Source organism: Oncorhynchus keta, chromosome 5 (assembly GCF_023373465.1).
Source record: "Oncorhynchus keta strain PuntledgeMale-10-30-2019 chromosome 5, Oket_V2, whole genome shotgun sequence".
In the NCBI taxonomy this organism is placed as follows: domain Eukaryota; kingdom Metazoa; phylum Chordata; class Actinopteri; order Salmoniformes; family Salmonidae; genus Oncorhynchus; species Oncorhynchus keta.
The window spans coordinates 12,274,777-12,294,518 of record NC_068425.1 but is presented as its reverse complement, the minus strand read 5'-3'; the positions used below and the strand labels follow the sequence as shown (position 1 = coordinate 12,294,518).

The following is a 19,742-nucleotide window of genomic DNA, read 5'->3' as shown; positions in this document are numbered from 1 at the left end:
TGCCACTCTCTGCAGCTTGCTGTAAGTCAAGCATCCAATGACACCATCCCCTGTAGTGTGGAGTACTTGGTATGAGAGACTTATAACTGTTTTTCAGTGTCTCCAAAGCGCAGGGAGGCCTACAAGGTCATATACGAGACAATCAACTGTGGGGAGAAACCTTTACAGAAAACCAAGGTTACTTCCCTGCAGATATAGATAACATTGTTCAGCAATGGCGTGCCATCCATCTTAGTAAATGGAATGAGACAAAAAAACACACTGGGCTTCTGGAGTGAGATTTGGAAGTTCAGGGATGCAGCTGATATCAACCCGTTTCAAGAACTTGCCATGGCTGCTGTGTCTGTGTTGTCCTTGCCACACTCGAATGCTGAAATCGAGAGAGTATTCAGCCAGATGAGAGTGGTAAAAAGCTAACTTAGAAATCGGATGTCCTTGCAGACCCTTAACTCCATCCTGTACATTCGATATGGACCGAAGCTGTCTGGTGAGCCTTGTTATGAGGCTTGCTATGAGCACCAGCTGCCTGATAATGTTTTGCAGCTTTTTGGCACATCATCTGTTTACTCATTTAAGTCAGCTCCCTCAGCTGCTGAACCTGGATTAGAGAGCCTTGACCAAAGTGACGATGACCCACTCTTTCTGTGAACCAGCACAGCCTGTGTGTGTGTGTGTGTGTGTAGGGGGGTCTGGGAATTTTTTTTTTTTTTACCTGAATTAGGGCCAGACTAGTTACCATCATTTTCTCACAATTGCCATTGACAGTTTTTTCTATTGTCTCTTTTTGGTCCATTTAGATTGTTAATGTAGATTGTATACAAAAACATGTTAAAAATGTTCATGTTTTACTGTGACTTGTTGTAGGCTCCTAAATTGACCATAAGGTTAAAAACCAAACCAAACCAAATTACGAAAAAATAATAATAAAAAAATAAAAAAGTGACTCTGCCAGAGTGTCTCTTTTGGGTCACTTTTGCCAGTCCCAGATAAAGGAGGAGGGTTGGAATTGTGACATAAAAAAAACAAGAATTGACAGAAGAAAGTTAATTTGTAGTTCTAAACATATTTAGGGTGTTTTTTTACTCACTTTTTGTCTGTCCCATGACGTTATTCCACTCTCCTACAGCGTCCACCACAATTACATGCACACACATAATGAAATAGCCTAATTTAAATACGATTTTAGAGATATGTAATTATATCCAGACAATTTCGAAAAAGTCAATTATTTATTTAATTGTAGTAAATAATAATGTACTTCTAATGTACTTCTATTCACAGCCATTTTTCCAAACTATTTTCCTCAACTCCTACTATTTGTTGAATGCAGCCCTAAAATGTGAGCATGCAGGATTTGATAGAAGTTATTAGGGCTCTTTATAAAACATGTCTTAGTAGTACAGGAGTAGATAGGATGGTTTAGTTTCTCTTAATGTTTGGTTCTTTATTCATTATTCTCTGAACTGTGATTGAGTACAGTAGGTAGCGGCATGCCCCTATAACGTATGTTTGCGGAACGCCGTAATATTATAGAAGAAGAAGAAGGATGTGAGCCTGCGCATTGTCGCAAATGCCGTTTTGGCGTTGTGACTCCATTTATGCGGTATTTCGTGTTGTTTCCAAGCGGGAAGCAGCAGTCAGGTCAGTAAGATTAATACAGTCGTCGGTTAGACAGCAGTCTCTCCGATTATAAACTTCGCTGGTAGGGGATCTACTAAAAAAGGAACATGCCCCGAGAAATCATAACACTTCAACTTGGCCAATGTGGAAACCAAAGTACGGTGAAGTCTTTCCCTTGCTACAAATTATTAGCTAGCTAGCACATATACCTAACGCTAACCAACAGCTACGCTAGTAGTAAAATAACAACTACTGGACATGCATGGGTTTAGTGTTGTAATTAAATGCATCTTATTTCCTCTCTATTGCAGTTGGTTTTGAGTTTTGGAAACAACTCTGTGCAGAGCATGGCATCAGTCCGGAGGGGATTGTGGAGGAGTTCGCCACAGAGGGCACTGACAGGAAGGATGTCTTCTTCTATCAGGTACAGAACATCATTAGCTGGCTAGATCAGTGGGTCAGGTTCCTATCCCGGATATAGCCCCATGGGGAGAGAGTGCATCTAGACATCGCATCTTATCACCTTGTATTCTTCTCAACCCTATTGGAGAAGTTCGAAGGTCCTTCCCCTCAAACCGTCTTCTCCAATGTGTTTTGAGAAGGAAACAAGGAGCAAGGATGTGAGGAATCAAGAAAATATTAGCTGAGAAAGGGCGATAGACTAGAGGGAATCCTCGCCTCTGTCTATTGGTCCTGATGTGGGCTAGGCAGGTTGCCAGATTTGGCTTCAAACTAAAGTACAGTAGATGACAGTTATCCACTGACTACACAGACGGGGCAAGTTAAATAAAGGTAAAAAATAATACAATTATTTTTTTAAAGACAGATCTTCCAATGGTGATGGAGTGGCAATCTTTACCAAGGAACACCTTCAGTGCTCTTTTGTCTCCACCAAGTCTGTCCCCAAACAATTTGATTTGCTGTTTTTTAGCGTTAAACTTTCAAATAGCTCTTTGTTGACTGTTGCTGGGTGTTATCGTCCTCCATCAGCACCAGCATTTACCCTACCTGCACCCTACCTGCCCGAAGCTCTCTCCTGGCCTCTTACACTATAAGTCTGAATTTGTCCTGCTAGGTGACCTAAACTGGGCCATGCTTAAACCACCTGACCAAGTCCTAAAGCAATCTGATTATCTAAATCTTTCTCAGATTATTACCAATCTCACAAGGTATGACTCCAAACACCCAGAAAAGGCTACTCTCCTTGACGTTATCCTCACAAATAATCCTGATAGGTATCAGTCTGGTGTTTTCTGTAATGACCTTAGTGATCACTGTTTTACAGCCTGTGTTCGTAATGGCTGCTCAGTGAAACGACCTGTCCTGATTTCTCATAGACGCTTGCTAAAAAACTTTTAATGAGCCTGCCTTCCTTCATGACCTGGCCTCTGTAAATTGGTATAGAATCCGCTTGATCCCCTCTGTCGAAGATGCTTGGACCTTCTTTTTTGATATTTTCAGTGGTATTGTTAACAAACATTCACCTATAAAGAAAATGAGAATTAGAAACCGGTTCAGCCCTTTGTTTGACCGTGATCTTGTAGAGTTACTCCACCTTAAGAATTCCATTTGGCGAAAGCCTCGGCATACTCATACTCAGGCTGACTGACTCTTGTTCAGGCAAATGAGAAATAAGTGCACTCGGGCTATCCGGGAGGCCAAAGTGAGTTACTTTAAGCAGAAGTTCTCTCTCTTTGGGTCTAACCCCAAGAACTTCTGGAAAATGGTTAAAGACCAGGAGAATAAACCCTCCTCCTCACTGCTGCCCATGTCCCTTAATGTTGATGTGGTTGTTACTGACAAGGAGCACACGGCTAAGCTCTTTAATCACTTCCTTAAGTCAGGATTCCTATTTGACTCAGTCATGCCTCTTTGCCCGTTGAACATTTCCTCATTTCCAAACACTTCTAATGCGACTAGCCCCGATGCTCCTCCCTATTTTCCCCCTGCAGGCGGTCACTGAGTCCGAGCTCTTAAAACTTGACCCTCAAAACACATCTGGGTCAGATGTTTAAGACCCTTTCTTCTTTAAGGTTGCTGCCCCTTTCATCGCCAAGCCTATATCTGACATTTGTAACGTGTCTCTCCTTTCTGGGGAGTTTCCCATTGCTTGGAAGGCAGCCACGGTGGGTCCTTTATTTAAAGGGAAAGATCAAGCTGATCCTAACTGTTATAGGCACATTTCTATTTTGCCCTGTTTATCTAAAGTGTTGGAAAAACTTGTCAAATCAACTGACTGGTTTTCTTGATCAAATCAAAGTTTATTTGCCACGTGTGCCGAATACAACAGGTAGACCTTACAGTGAAATACTTACTTACAGGCTCTAACCAATGGTGCGGGGGGAAAAAGGTGTGTGTGTGCGTGTGTGTGTGTGTGCGTGTGTAGGTAAGTAAGTAAGTAAATAAATAAATAAAACAGTAAAAAGACATTTGAAAAAATAGTAGCAAAGCTATATACAGACACCTGTTAGTCAGGCTTATTGAGGTAGTATGTACATATTGTTAAAGTGACTATGCATATATGATGAACAGAGTAGCAGAAGTGTAAAAAGAGGGGTTGGCAGGTGGTGGGACACAATGCAGATAGCCCGGTTAGCCAATGTGTGGGAGCACTGGTTGGTCGGGCCAATTAGGTAGTATGTACATGAATGTATAGTTAAAGTGACTGTGCATATAAGATAAACAGAGAGTATCAGCAGCGTAAAAGAGGTGTTGGGGGGGGGACACAATTCAAATAGTCCGGGTAACAATTTGATTACCTGTTCAGGAGTCTTATGGCTTGGGGGTAAAAGATATTGAGAAGCCTTTTTGTCCTAGACTTGACACTCCGGTACCGCTTGCCATGCGGTAGTAGAGAGAACAGTCTATGACTGGGGTGGCTGGGGTCTTTGACAATTTTTAGGGCCTTCCTCTGACACCGCCTGGTGTAGAGGTCCTGGATGGCAGGCAGCTTTGCCCCAGTGATGTACTTGGTCGTACGCACTACCCTCTGAAGTGCCATGCGGTCGGAGGCCGAGCAATTGCCGTACCAGGCAGTGATGCAACCGGTCAGGATGCTCTCGATGTTGCAGCTGTAGAACCTTTTGAGGATCTCAGGACCCATGCCAAATCTTTTTAGTTTCCTGAGGGGGAATAGGCTTTGTTGTGCCCTCTTCACGACTGTCTTGGTGTGTTTGAACCAATCTAGTTAGTTGTTGATGTGGACACCAAGGAATTTGAAGCTCTCAACCTGCTCCACTACAGCCCCGTTGATGAGAATGGGGACGTGCTCGGTGCTCCTTTTCCTGTAGTCCACAATCCTCTCCTTAGTCTTGGTTAAGTTGAGGGATAGGTTGTTATTCTGGCACCACCTGACCAGGTCTCTGACCTCCTCCCTATAGGCGGTCTCATCGGTGATCAGGCCTACCACTGTTGTGTTGTCTGCAAACTTAATGATGGTGTTGGAGTCGTGCCTGTCCATGCAGTCGTGGGTGAACAGGGAGTACAGGAGGGGACTGATCACGCACCCCTGGGGAGCTCCAGTGTTGAGGATCAGTGTGGTAGATGTGTTGCTACCTACCCTCACCACCTGGGGGCGGCCTGTCAGGAAGTACAGGATCCAGTTGCAGAGGGAAGTGTTTAGTCCCAGGTTCCTTAGCTTAGTGATGAGCTTTGAGGGTACTATGGTGTTGAACGCTGAGCTGTAGTCAATGAACAGCATTCTCACATAGGTGTTCCTTTTGTCCAGGTGGGAAAGGGCAGTGTGGAGTGCAATATACATTGCATCATCTGTGGATCTGTTGGGGCGGTATGTAAATTGGAGAGGGTCTAGGGTTTCTGGGATGATGGTGTTGATGTGAGCCATTACCAGCCTTTCAAAGCATTTCATGGCTACGGACGTGAGTGCTACGGGTCTGTAGTCATTTAGGCAGGTTACCTTAGTGTTCTTGGGCACAGGGACTATGGTGGTCTACTTGAAGCATGTTGGTATTACAGACTCAATCAGGGACATGTTGAAAATATCAGTGAAGACACCTGCCATTTGGTCAGCACATGCCCGGAGCACACGTCCTGGTAATCCGTCTGGCCCCGCAGCCTTGTGTATGTTGACCTGTTTAAAGGTCTTACTCACGTCGGCTATGTAGAGCGTGATCACACAGTCATCCGAAACAGCTGATACTCTCATGCATGCCTCAGTGTTGCTTGCCTCGAAGCGAGCATAGAAGTGATTTAGCTTGTCTGGTAGGCTAGCGTCATTGGGCACCTCATGGCTGTGCTTCCCTTTGTAGTCTGTAATAGTTTGCAAGCCCTGCCACATCCAACGAGCGTCAGAGTCGGTGTACTATGATTCGATCTTAGCCCTGTGTTGACGCTTTGCCTGTTTGATGGTTTGTCGCAGGGCATAGCGGGATTTCTTGTAAGCCTCCGGGTTAGAGTCTCGCATCTTGAAAGCGGCAGCTTTTCCCTTTAGCTCAGTGCGAATGTTGCCTGTAATCCATGGCTTCTGGTTGGGGTATGTACGTACAGTGACTGTGCGGATTACGTCCTCAATGCACTTATTGATAAAGCCAGTGACTGATGTGGTGTATTCCTCAATGTCATCGGAAGAATCCCGGAACATGTTCCAGTCTGTGATAGCAAAACAGTCCTGTGGTTTAGCATCTGCTTCATCTGACCATTTTTTTTATAGACCAAGTCACTGGTGCTTCCTGTTTTTAATTTTTGCTTGTAAGAAGTAATCAGGAGGATAGAATTGTGGTCAGATTTACCAAATGGAGTGCAAGGGAGAGCTTTGTACGCGTCTGTGTGTGGAGTACAGGTGATCTAGAATTTTTTTTTTTCCCCTCTGGTTGCACATTTAACATGTTGATAGAGATTTGGTAGAACTGATTTGAGTTTCCCTGCATTAAAGTCTCCGGTCACTAGGAGCGCCGCCTCTGGTTGAGTGGTTTCCTGTTTGCTTATTTCCTTATACAGCTGACTGAGTGCGGTCTTAGTGCCAGAATCTGTCTGTGGTGATAAATAACAGCCACGAAAAGTATAGCTGAGAACTCTCTAGGCAAGTAGTGTGGCCTGCAATTTATCATAATATACTCTACTTCAGGCGAGCAAAATCTAGATACTTCCTTAGATTTCGTGCATCAGCTGTTGTTTACAAATATGCACAGACAGCCCCCCCTCGTCTTACTGGATTGTGCTGTTCTATCCTGCCGGTCCAGTGTGTATCCCGCTAGCTGAATATCCATGTCGTCATTCAGCCACGATTCTGTGAAGCATAGGATATTACAGTTTTTGATGTCCCGTTGGTAGGATGTTCGTGATCGTACCTCGTCTAGTTTATTGTCCAATGATTGCATGTTGGCGAGTAATTTTGACGGTAACGGCAGCTTTCCTAGGTTTCTTCTCCGGGTCCGGACGAGGCATCCGGCTCTTCGTCCTCAGCGTCACTTCCTTTTGCGAATAATTGGGATGTCTGCCAAGTGGGGTGTTTGGAGAATATCGTGTGAGTCCTGCTTGTTGTTGTTGTTGTTGAAGAAGAAATCTTTGTCTAATCCGAGGTGAGTGATCGCTGTCCTGATATCCAGAAGCTCTTTTCTTCCGTAAGATATGGTTGCAGAAACAATATGTACAAAATAATTTTCAAATATCGCGGAAAAAACACATAATAGCACAATTGGTTAGGAGACCGTAAAACGGCGTCCTTCTCCTCCAATGCCATTTTGTCTATAGTATTCTCTCTGGTATGCAATCTGGCTTCCGCTCAGGTTATGGATGTCACTACAACCTTAAAGGTCCTCTGATGTCACCATTGCCCTTGATTCTAAGCAATGTTGTGCTGCTATTTTTATTGACTTGGCCAAAGCTTTTGATATGGTAGACCATTCCATTCTTGTAGGCCGGCTAAGGAGTATTGGTGTCTCTGAGGGGTCTTTGGCCTGGTTTGCTAACTACCTGGCTCAAAGAATGCAGTGTTTAAAGTCAGAACATATGTTGTCTCAGCCAATTCCTGTCACCAAGGGAGTACCCCAAAGGTCAATCCTAGGCCCCATGCTCTTTTCAATTTACACCAACAACATAGCTCAGGCAGTAGGAAGCTCTCTAATCCATTTATATGCATTTATATGCAGATAATAGTCTAATAATAGTCTTATATGCAGATGATATATATATTATGATAGTCTCAGTTGGCCCCTCCCTGGATTTTGTGTTAAACACTCTACAACAAAGCTTTCTCTGCCCTTAACCTTGTTATGAACACCTCCAATACAAAGGTCATGCGAAGGTCATACACGGTAAGAAGAATGCCCCTCTCCCCACAGGTGTGATTACTACCACTGAGGGTTTAGAGCTTGAGGTAGTCACCTCATACAAGTACTTGGGAGTAAGGCTAGATGGTACACTGTCCTTCTCTCAGCACATGTCAAAGCTGCAGGCTAAGGTTAAATCTAGACTTGGTTTCCTCTATCGTAATCGCTCCTCTTTCACCAAAGCTGCCAAACTAACCCTGATTCAGATGACCATGCTACCCATGCTAGATTACAGAGATGTAATTTATAGATGTTCTTTACCATTCGGCCATCATATTTGCCACCAATGCTCCTTATAGGACACATCACTGCACTTTATACTCCTCTATAAACGGGTCATCTCTGTATACCTATCACAAGACCCACTGGTTGATGCTTATTCTACTGCAGCCGCCATTCTTCACATACAACACCCGTTCTGCCAGTCACGTTCTGTTAAAGGTGCCCAAAGCACACACATCCCTGGGTTGCTCCTTTTTTCAGTTCGCTGCAGATGGCGACTGGAACGACCTGCAACAAACACTCAAACTGGACAGTTTTATCTCTTCATTCAAAGACTCAATCATGGACACTCTCTTACTGACAGTTGTGGCTGCTTCGCATTATGTTATTGTTGTCTCTACCTTCTTGTACTTTGTGCTGTTGTCTGTGCCCAATAATGTTTGTACCATGTTTGGCTGCTGCCATGTTGTGTTGACGCCATGCTGTGTTGTCATGTGTTGCTGCCATGCTTTGTTGTTGTCTTAGGTCTTTCTTTACGTGTCTCTTGTCGTGATGTGTGTATTTTGTCCTATATTTTTATTTTATATATATATATATTTTTTTTTAAGTCCTCGTCCCCGCAGGATGCCTTTTGGTAGGCCATCATTGTAAATTAAGATGTGTTCTTAACTTGCCTAGTTAAATCAAAGCAAATATGCGGTGCAGCAGCTGCTGTATTGATGGCAAACTAAATAGACATGAAACATGCATCACAGACTGTACCATTATTCCCCACTAGATGGGGCAGTCTAATAATTTATGGCAGTCAGCATTCACCATCTTTCTGTGATCAAATCACATTTTATTGGTCACATACACATATTTAGCGAGTGCAGTGAGATGTTTGTGTTCCTAGCTCCAACACAAAGGTAAAATAATGGAATTAAGAATTATATAAATATTAGATTGAGCAATGTCGGAGTGGCATTGACTAAAATACAGTAGAATAATGTATATATATATATATATATGAGATGAGTAAACATTATTAAAGTGGCCAGTGATTCCATGTCTATGTATATAGGGCAGCAGCCTCTAAGGTGCAGGGTTGTGTAATCAGGTGGAAGCTGGCTAGGGATGGCTATTTAATAGCCTGATGGCCTTAAGATAGATTTTTGTCAGTATCTCGGTCCCAGCTTTGATGCACCTGTACTGACCTCGCCTTCTGGATGATAGCCGGGTGAACAGGCCGTGGCTCGGGTGGTTGATGTCCTTGATGCTCTTTTTTGCCTTCCTGTGACATCAGATCCTGTAGGTAGTCACCAGACTACAATTATTATTGTGTATGCTTTGCTTTCTGTGCATCAAGTAGGAGTAAGCCTTACCTCTCTCTCTATATGATCCACAGGCAGACGATGAACATTACATCCCCCGTGCTGTTTTGTTGGATCTGGAGCCCAGGGTGATCCACTCTATCCTCAACTCCCCCTACGCCAACCTGTACAACCCAGAGAACATCTACCTGTCGGAGCACGGAGGAGGTGCAGGGAACAACTGGGCCAGCGGCTTCTCGCAGGTGACTATGTGGACCATGTTGTTGGTTGTAGCTGGGCCAGAGGCTAAAGGACAGGGTCCATGTAGAGAACAGAAGCTTTAGCCTTGAGGCAAATGATGCATATTTAGTAGAAGTTTGGCTATGTTATTATTCTACTTTTTTTATAACTACAGTCACCCAAATAACAATCTGGAATAATGCATGTCTTGTCGTTTGCAGGGTGAGAAAATCCATGAGGAGATCTTTGATATCATAGACAGAGAGGCGGACGGCAGCGACAGTTTGGAGGCAAGCCCACTCTTTGTCAGTCTCTGATTGGTCCACAGAACGTATGGGGTGAATGCTAAGGAGTCAGCAGGCCTGAGTTTGGAAGCATACACACACTGCACTGACTGCATATCTTGCCTCACGTGAGGTTAACTTTGGAGGGAGAACCTGAAAATGGGAGGGGACTATCCAGAGTGAAACACTTCCTGATTCTCTCCATATGTAACTGACTGACATGTGAAAGGAATCTAGGTTTTTCAGTTCTTTTTTTTTCTCTTTCCCTTCAGTTGTGCTGTGGTGGAAAGCAGGCTTTCTTTTGCGACTTATAATTGGTAACTTAATAGAGAGTACAAATAAAATGGGAGCCCACACATGTCATCTTAAAACTAGTAAATGCTGTTATTTCAAGCCTTTTAAAAAAAACATTCCTCAACTGCAAAGCTGTAAGGTTGCCTCCCTTAAAACAACATGATTTTCCCCATAGAAGTCTGTGTAATTTCTGTTGCCCCTACTCTTTATGACCCAACATTATTATTTAGTGTGTGTGGACATGCATTTGAGGGTGTGTGTGTGTGTGTGTGTGAGAGAGAGATAGGGCGTGGCATGCCGTGTTGGGTGGTAATAGCTGGACTGGAGTAGAAGGCAGGTATTACATGGCTGTCTAGGCGAAGGAGAGAGCCTATTTGTGGGCTTGGCCTGCCCTCCCATCTCCAGGCTGGGTGGAGAGTGGGAGGCATAAACACAGGTCGTATATACTGGCACAGTACAATAAATACTACTACTTAACCTGATAGATGCCATCTAAAATGTAGATTTCTGCCTAAATAGACATACTCAAAAGTAATTATTTATCATGAGCGGGCCATAAACAACTAATAATGCTGTATACTCCAAGAAAGATAATCTCACCTTTCTGGTATAAATAGTTATAAGTTTCTGAGGTGTAGTCATTTTTGAGGTAACAAGCTCAAGTACATAGTAAAAATATGATGAAAATATGAAATATACACCGACTATACTAAACATTAGGAACCTTCCTAAAATTCAGTTGCCCTCAGAACAGCCTCGATTTGTCAGGGCATGGACTCTACAAGATGTTGGAAGCGTTCCACAGGGATGCTGGATGTCCTTTGGGTGGTGGACCATTCTTGATCTACACGGGAAACTGTTGAGTGTGAGAACCCCAGCAGTGTTCTTGACACAAGCCAGGGCGCCTGGCACCTACTACCATACCCTTTTCAAAGACACTTACATGTTTTGTCTTTCCCATTCACCCTCTGAGTGGCACATACACAATCTATGTCTCAAGGCTTAAAAATCCTTCTTTAACCTGTCTCCTCCCCTTCATCCACACTGATTGAAGTGGATTTAACAAGTGACATCAATAAGGGAACATAGCTTTCACCTGGATTCACCTGGTCAGTCTATGTCATGGAAAGAGCAGGTGTTCTTCATGTTTTGGACACGTGGTGTATGTGATGGAGTTCCTATTCAACAAAAGTTGATGAACCGGGCTCGAAATTACTGACATGCTTTCTAAATATAGTAACAATCAAATTATAAATCGACTAATTATATGATTTTACTTTCCTTATAACTGTAAAATAGATTTGATAATATTTAGTAATAGTTCAACATTACTAACAACATGGTTAAATGATCAAATAAAAACATTTCAATAGGCATTTCATAGAACTAGACAGATACTATTCTGCCCTGCGTCCTCTGAGCAACGCACAAAGACTCCATTACACCTTCAAATGCCTGCCGCCTGTGCCCAAGAGAAAGTAGTTTGTTTTACAACTTCAAGAGAAAGTAGTTTGTTTCTCAGCAGTAGTTTGTTTCTACCAAGAGAAAACTGAGTTTGTTTTAGTCGTTTTTTTCTACCTGTGCCCAAGAGAAAAGAGAAAGTAGTTTGTTTCTATCAAGAGAAAGTAGTTTGTTTCTACCAAGAGAAAGTAGTTTGTTTCTACCAAGAGAAAGTGGTTTGTTTCTATCAAGAGAAAGTGGTTTGTTTCTATCAAGAGAAAGTGGTTTGTTTCTACCAAGAGAAAGTGGTTTGTTTCTACCAAGAGAAAGTGGTTTGTTTCTACCAAGAGAAAGTGGTTTAAATTCTACAAAATGCTTTTGTATTGTATTTTCATGTCGGGAGTTTTAAATCCCTGTGTGACCATCACAACGAGATGAAACCCACATCAATTGAAGCGTATGGGTATCAGCTGTCAGGAAATATGTGAGGGGTAGTGACGCACTGAGCCAGAGGAAATTACTCATTTGTCTGGATAGGCCCAAACATTGGAGACGTTTTTAATCTTTTCACCCAAAGCAGTGGAATTAAATAATTAAGATGGTTCCTGTTTCTCTGTTGCAGGGTTTTGTCCTTTGTCACTCCATCGCTGGGGGAACAGGGTCCGGGCTGGGATCCTACCTGCTGGAGAGGCTCAATGACAGGTCTAAACACACACATACACACACACACACACACACACACACACACTGAATTTCCACATCGAGATGAGGTGGTCTCTCCTTCTGTTTGACTGCTGTAAAGTTAGTAGGTTTATAATTTATGGAGTAGAAACACTCTCCTAATTGTAACCATAATTGTCCCAGCCTCCATTGGAGAGGTAATATTCTCTCCCTGGGGGCACCTTTTAGTTTTCCACTGTTGGATGTTTCCCTGTGACCTGGTGTGTGTGCTACTGTTCTATTTTCTTCCTGTGTGTGTTGGCCAGGTACCCTAAGAAGCTGGTGCAGACCTACTCTGTGTTTCCTAACCAGGATGAGATGAGCGACGTGGTGGTGCAGCCCTACAACTCACTGCTCACACTCAAGAGGCTCACCCAGAACGCAGACTGTGTGGTGAGCAAGGAATACACACACATCTGCAGACACACACACACACCCTCTCTTATCTGTGCTTTTTGCCTTCAGCTGGCTACCGTTGGGGGAATAGACAAAAGGTTCTTTCCTGGAATCAAATCCATGCACATAAACTCTGATGTTGAATGGTCATTTTTTCAAAAACGTCCCCTTGTGCTGTTTAAAATGTGATTTAAAAAAGAAGGAAAAAAAACAGGTTCCAGTTCCACACTGTCTTGTTGTTCTGTTTCTTCATCCCCCTAAACACCACAGGATGGGGAAGGACAAGCCTTACCCCCCCCCCCCCACCACCACTCTCGACATGCTCAGTGTGGTGTCAAAAGCCATATCTGTCGCTCTGCCTCAGGCAATCTCCACGGCCAAGTCTTCGAGAGAGGGAGGAAGTTGAACTAGGAGCCACAGTGCCTGTATATCATGAATCATTTCTATGACCATCGCTGCTGCTGGTGTGTATGACTGGTAATGAGGCGTTGTTGGTGGACATTTACATCTCTGGATGATTACATCTGCCTGGGATTGATGATTCTATTAGTTCCCGAGATGCTCTGACGGCCTAATGTTTCTCCTCTCCAACATCTACTTCCTCCTGCAGGAGTTTACGTAAAGGCCTCTACACAGGCTTATTGGGTTAGCCCCACAGCTAATAGAATCTATGTGGAGAAGAATTGGTTCCCCTGTTAGTGACGCACAGTGTGTGCCTTAATGCTTCAGTCTTCACACAGCAGCACACTGTCTACTCTGCTTTACCCATCAAGACTGACTGGAGGGTTGGATCAAAGCCCACTGTTAACTAGTCTCTACCACACAGCATCTCTCTCTTGCATCTCTTTCCCCTAATTCTAAAGTCAAACCTCCCCATTGACATATCCACAGAAAGACAGCAATCTTCTAACCTCACATCTACACATCCCTCTCATTCTGTTTCTCTTTTTGACTTGTGTGTGTCAGGTGGTACTGGACAACACTGCTCTGAACCGCATCGCCACCGACAGGCTGCACATCCAGAACCCCTCCTTCTCCCAGATCAATCAGCTGGTGAGTGATTGACACCCGCCACTCAGGTGCAAGCTCCACCTCCTTCCCTAATGGTGTTCTCAATATCTAGGTTCTAGATCACCAGACTCCTGAGAGGAGAAAGTGTTTATATACAGAGGCCTCTTGATAGCCTGGTCCCAGATCTGTTTGTGCTGTCTTGCCAAGTGGGTAATACGGCACAAACTGAACTGGGACCAGGCTACTGTTTATAGCCTACTGACCGTGACCCAGATATTATTAGGCAAGTACAGAGAGAGTGTATGGGTGAAGTAAACCTCACACTGTTAGCCAGAATGTCCTGAGGATTGAACAAACTAGTTAGACTAGTTACTCCTCACACTTTAACTGTCAAACTGGATCTCACACTCTCTAGCAATTATTTTTGAATGAACACCCAAAACCAACTTGTGGTCAAATATGTCTATATCCCTAGGGCTGTGGCGGTCATGGGATTTGGATGACTAATTGGCCACACAAATGAACGCGGGCACCGTAATAACCGGTCAAATGTTATGTTTTTAAATGTTCCTCTGTGGTCCTGACTGCATGCGCTGCCAAAGAAATAAAGAAATAGAATAAATAGAACTATCGTCCCCATTCAAGTCAACGGTGGCATAATGGGTGGACTGGCGGCTATTGCGAGTGTACCCTTAGGAACAAAGGAGGAAGTAAAAGAAGGAATTAAAAGCAGGAAGTGTACCTGTCAAAATGGGCTGTGATTTGTTGATTCAACTCAACTGACGTTACAAAAAATACATTCCATTGTATGAGCCACATCATTTGAAGGAACATTGCCATGGAAATTATTGTAAGTGTACCCATGAGTTTACCAGTCAAATTGCCAGGGTCAGAGGTGCCAAGTCTGTTCTATTCATTATATTTCTATGTGTGCCACTGCAGGGAGGGGGACACTGTCTAGGCAACTCCTTGCTTGTTTCAGCAAGGAATAGCAGTTTCATCACGTTGTTAAGATTCCATGTTACTGCAGAAACAGACTCAATCTCACGATTGCCAGGCAATTCTGTCTTCAGTCAGCTGTTCATTCCACCCCCCAAAAATATTTAAACGGTTATGCCGGTTATTTATTTTCATGACAGTCTTCATCCGTAACCGTTGTTTATACAGTAATTGTACCAGCCCTATATACCCCTCTCTAGCTAACCTTCTAACCATACAATCTCATATAGCATGTCTTCTTTTTAAACATTAAATACTGTAAAAACACTAGCAAATCAGCCCCAAGTGATTTTTAATTTTGGAAATCTGTTCCAAAGTATTCTCACGCATAATAGAGACATACTATACATGTGATTGTATACAAATGTAAATACGTTTTAAAACTATTATATTTTAGTCAAATATGATATCTATTTGGGCTTCTTGCAGTTAATTTGCAGTCTATAAATGATTTGTAATTATTTTCAGTCTCCCTTACATTCCACTCATGAAAAGATTGTCCCACGGCTGAATCTAGGTGATGATCCCTGTCATATAGGCTGCGTTTCTTATGACCACTCCTGGTGATTGCCCGACAGAAATTGACAAGATTACGGAAATAAAAACAGCCACGAGTAATTATGACGACTAAAGGTTCTTTCTCCACAGGTTTCCACCATCATGTCAGCCAGCACAACCACCCTGCGTTACCCTGGATACATGAACAACGACCTGATTGGTCTGATCGCCTCTCTCATCCCCACGCCCCGCCTTCACTTCCTGATGACTGGCTACACACCGCTCACCACTGACCAATCGGTAAGTAGTTCTCAGTGACCGCGTAGTACGTCTTGGCGTTTTCAAGACAGCTGGGAACTCTGAAAAAATCAGGAAGTTAGTGATCTTCAGGTCAGAAAGTTAGAGCTCTTTAAAGATGCCAGAGTTTCTGACTTGGAATTGCGAGGTGGATGACCATTCAAAAAACATTAAACCCAGTTGGCGCTAATTTCTTTCCTGAGTTACCATTTTTTTTAACACACTGAAGTCTTTGTCAAACGTATTTTTATTATTATTCTTCTGCATGCTACTCCTGTCAGAGGAACGCCCTAAAAATAGTCAGACTCCAGCCACCCTAGTTGTAGACTGTTCTCTCTGCTACCACACGGCAAGTGGTACCGGAGCGCCAAGTCTAGGTCCAAGAGGCTTCTAAAGAGCTTCTACCCCCAAGCCATAAGACTCCTGAACATCTAATCAAATGGCTACCCAGACTAATGCCCCCCACCCACCTCTTTTATGCTGCTGCTACTCTGTTATTATCTATACATAGCCACTTTAATAACTCTACATGTACATATTACCTCGACTAACCGCATTGACTCTGTACCGGTACCCCTGGTATATAGCCTCGCTATTGTTATTTTACTGCTGCTCTTTAATTATTTGTTTTATTTCTTACACAAAAAAAAGTATTTTTCTTTAACTACATTGTTGTTTAAGGGCTTGTAAATAAGCATTTCACTGTTGTATTCGGAGCATGTGACAAATGCAATTTGATGTGATTTGAACAGTAACTATTGAACCATTCAAGCTAGAGACACCAAACCAACTTTCACATGTTCAGGGTATCCTAACTTTTCATTTAGCTACTTGTTTAACTATAAACTGTCCCCAACATTACTACTGTGGACACTACCACTGCTATAACGTATTTCAAAACCATACATACTCCAAAACGAGCTAGCAAACACACCACATTTTCTTCAGGAAATGTACTTTTCCGATTTCACTGTTAGCCTAAAGAGTTGCTTTATTAGAACTACAGCTAGCTATTAGTAGGTCTAGATGCAAACCTGTTGTACGTAGTTCAACTACCATCAAACTACTTTTAAAGAGCTGTCGTCTCTAGATGCACCATCATATTTCTTTCCCCAAGTAATAGCCTAGAACTTTCTAATCATTACATCATTCAACTAAAATCCAACTTAATTTTCACTGAATGTTTTACAAAAGCAAATTGTACATCTATTTATCTGAAACCCGGTTGCTTTGCTTTCCTAAAAGAGTGTTGTCCACATGGGCCTGCTGTTTGTTCCCATATTCTGACAGAACCATTTTGTCTTGTCTGTTTCTTTTTAGTTTCACACTCAACAACTGTAGTTTAGACATTTTTGTGATCGAACTGCCCTACAATCCCAAGTAATAGACTACCATGTCAACTATATCAAAGTAATCAGACCAATTATTTTACTGCCTTTAACTTTGACTATATGTAACTGCTTTCCTTTAAATAGTCAAGTTAACCTTTTTTAAACTACTACCCCTACCACAAAAATACTTTTTAAAAGAGTTAAAGCCAGTCCCACCACTTGTACTAGTTTAGCTTTAATCTCTGTTCTTGAAAACACTGATCTTGACTGAGTTATCCAAGTATCTGCCGATTCATCTTCTTTTAAAACCATTTGGTGAACAAAGCGTTCCTGTCATATATGATTACACGTGTTTATACATGCCTTGTCCTTTGTTTCTCTCCCAGGTGGCCAGTGTGAGGAAGACCACCGTGCTGGATGTGATGCGGAGGCTGCTGCAGCCCAAGAATGTCATGGTGTCCACGGGCAGGGACAGACAGACCAACCACTGCTACATTGCCATCCTCAACATCATCCAGGGAGAGGTGGACCCCACCCAGGTGTGTGCGTGTGTATATTTTGAATGAGAATGTGTGCTAGCTCTGTGTTTTTTAATAAAAAATTTTAAAAAAAATATATATATATATATGTATGTATGTGTGTTTAAAAAAAAAGGTCTCTAATGAAAGAGAAGTCCTTAACTATGGACATTAAAAAATAACGTTCTGTATTAGTTAATGAGCTGACTCCTCTGCTTATTCTGGATGTTATGAAGGAGATGGCTGAAGACCAAGTGGATATTGTAATGGCCTTGTGGTGCTGTGTGTTAAACATATTGGTCCAAATGTTTTAGCGATATCAATACTTTCCATAAGTTGAAACAATCCTGTTTGTGTGAGTGCAGGTCCACAAGAGCCTGCAGAGGATCCGGGAGCGTAAGCTGGCCAGTTTCATCCCCTGGGGTCCAGCCAGCATCCAGGTGGCTTTGTCCAGGAAGTCCCCGTACCTATCTTCCGCCCACCGCGTCAGCGGCCTGATGATGGCCAATCACACCAGCATCTCCTGTGTAAGTTCCGCCCCTCATTCTCATTACAGGTTCTAAAGGTTGGCTACTTGGGAGTAGGTTGGCTACTTGGGAGTAGGTTGGCTACTTGGAGTAGGTTACCTTGTGCAAAAATATTTTAAAAGGTGACAAAACTATAATCCTTAGCTAACATTTGGATGGCAAAACACTTCATGGGTTGGTAATAAATGTCAAGTCATTTTTTGTATCCTCCTAACCCACAGTCAGTGACTGAGGGAGTGGGCAGAAAGTGAATAATACGAGGTATATGTAATGTAATTATGTAATGTATTCACTGCTACAAGTTCACTGGATGCCCTTTCTCTTCTCCTCCTCCGTTGCAGCTGTTCGAGCGGACTTGCAAGCAGTACGACAAACTGCGAAAGCGCGAGGCCTTCCTGGAGCAGTTCCGCAAGGAGGACATCTTCAAGGAAAACTTTGACGAGCTGGACAACTCCCGCGAGGTGGTGCAGCAGCTCATCGACGAGTACAGTGCTGCCACGCGGCCCGACTACATCTCCTGGGGAACTCAGGAGCAGTGAGGACAGATGGGATATACACCCCTGTCACATGACATGGGTCTGGTCCACCTCTACAGCCCAACCAGGGAAAGATGGGGCTGAGCTTGTTGCCTCCTGTGCCATCCCTATGGAGAAAAGTGTTGACGTTCATCCCTACTGCTTTTCTTCCCTCTTCTGTCCATAAGCTCTGTTTGGGAGTTAAAGCAACGCTTCAATCTGTGTGCCTGTATCCAATCCCCACTGATGGTTATGAATAGTAGTGAATGACTAGTCTTCTCTGTCTCTCATGCAGGATTCCAAAACGACCCCTCTGCCACGAGACACTTCATAGATGGTAGATCTGAAAGGATCAAATGGGTATCAGCTCCATCTTGTTCTCTTGACAGGTGGAATGTATTGTGTGCCCAGTGGGTTTGGGTTAGAGGTTGATTTGGAATTTTACGTCACTCTTTCTCTATCCTCTCTTCCTGTTCCTGTTGCCGTCAGCAGAACTCATAGCCTCGTTTGGCACTATTTTTATACTGTATAGTACTACTCTGCTTTTGTGCTGTTCCTTTTGCAGTCACACCGACTAACATACCAGCCGGAGAAACACTCCAGCGTCCTTGAATGGGGACAGAATAACATGCCTGGTGGGACTTTGTCTTCGTACATTTCTGAGAAGTTTGTGTTATGACACCAGAGCCCATGCTAATCATAGGCCTCAGATCAGTTGCTGCTGTCCAGTATGTACTTAACCAAAACATCTGTTTCGTAAGTATGGCAATGGTCATTGTTATAAAATTTGATCTGTTACATTGTTATTGCAGAGGACAGCCTACTTCTCTACTCTGGTGCCTGAGTGTAAATCCATACTTTCTCTTACTCTATGTGCATCAAGAAGCTTGTTAAATTGCATCGCATCTACAGTTTTCCTTTTTTGTAGCCATCCAAATGTATATACTTTTCATGTTGAGCTTTGTTGTGAAATTATACAATTATTTTAAATAAAAATTCTATGAGAATATTCTTCATTGCCATTGGTGGATTTAAGTGTGAGTTGTATGCTGCTGTTCATATAAGTAATTGTAATACTTTTAGGATATATTTGTTCATTACTGCATCATGAAGTACAATCACTGACATGCAGTCCTTAGAAGTTAGTCTTTGAAGTGGGCATTTTCAGAATACTAAACTTTTCAAGGGTCCACAAAAAAATGCTAGATAAAGCTTTACAACTCACCCGGAGTGTCTGTGTGCTAATCCCCC

General features: G+C 42.9%; 1 protein-coding gene across 1 annotated transcript; it reads left to right on the top strand.

Annotated features, from left to right (window-relative positions):
* The first annotated feature begins 1,509 nt into the window (after positions 1-1,509).
* Positions 1,510-19,513, top strand: LOC118370811 (tubulin gamma-1 chain-like). Its single transcript, XM_035755965.2, has 11 exons — positions 1,510-1,776; positions 1,932-2,044; positions 9,517-9,684; positions 9,883-9,951; positions 12,302-12,381; positions 12,666-12,792; positions 13,762-13,848; positions 15,454-15,603; positions 17,318-17,470; positions 17,815-17,976; positions 18,318-19,513. Exons 1-11 carry the CDS (start codon positions 1,728-1,730, stop codon positions 18,513-18,515), a joined length of 1,356 nt encoding a protein of 451 aa, XP_035611858.1. The 5' UTR covers positions 1,510-1,727; the 3' UTR covers positions 18,516-19,513.
* Positions 19,514-19,742: the final 229 nt, after the last annotated feature.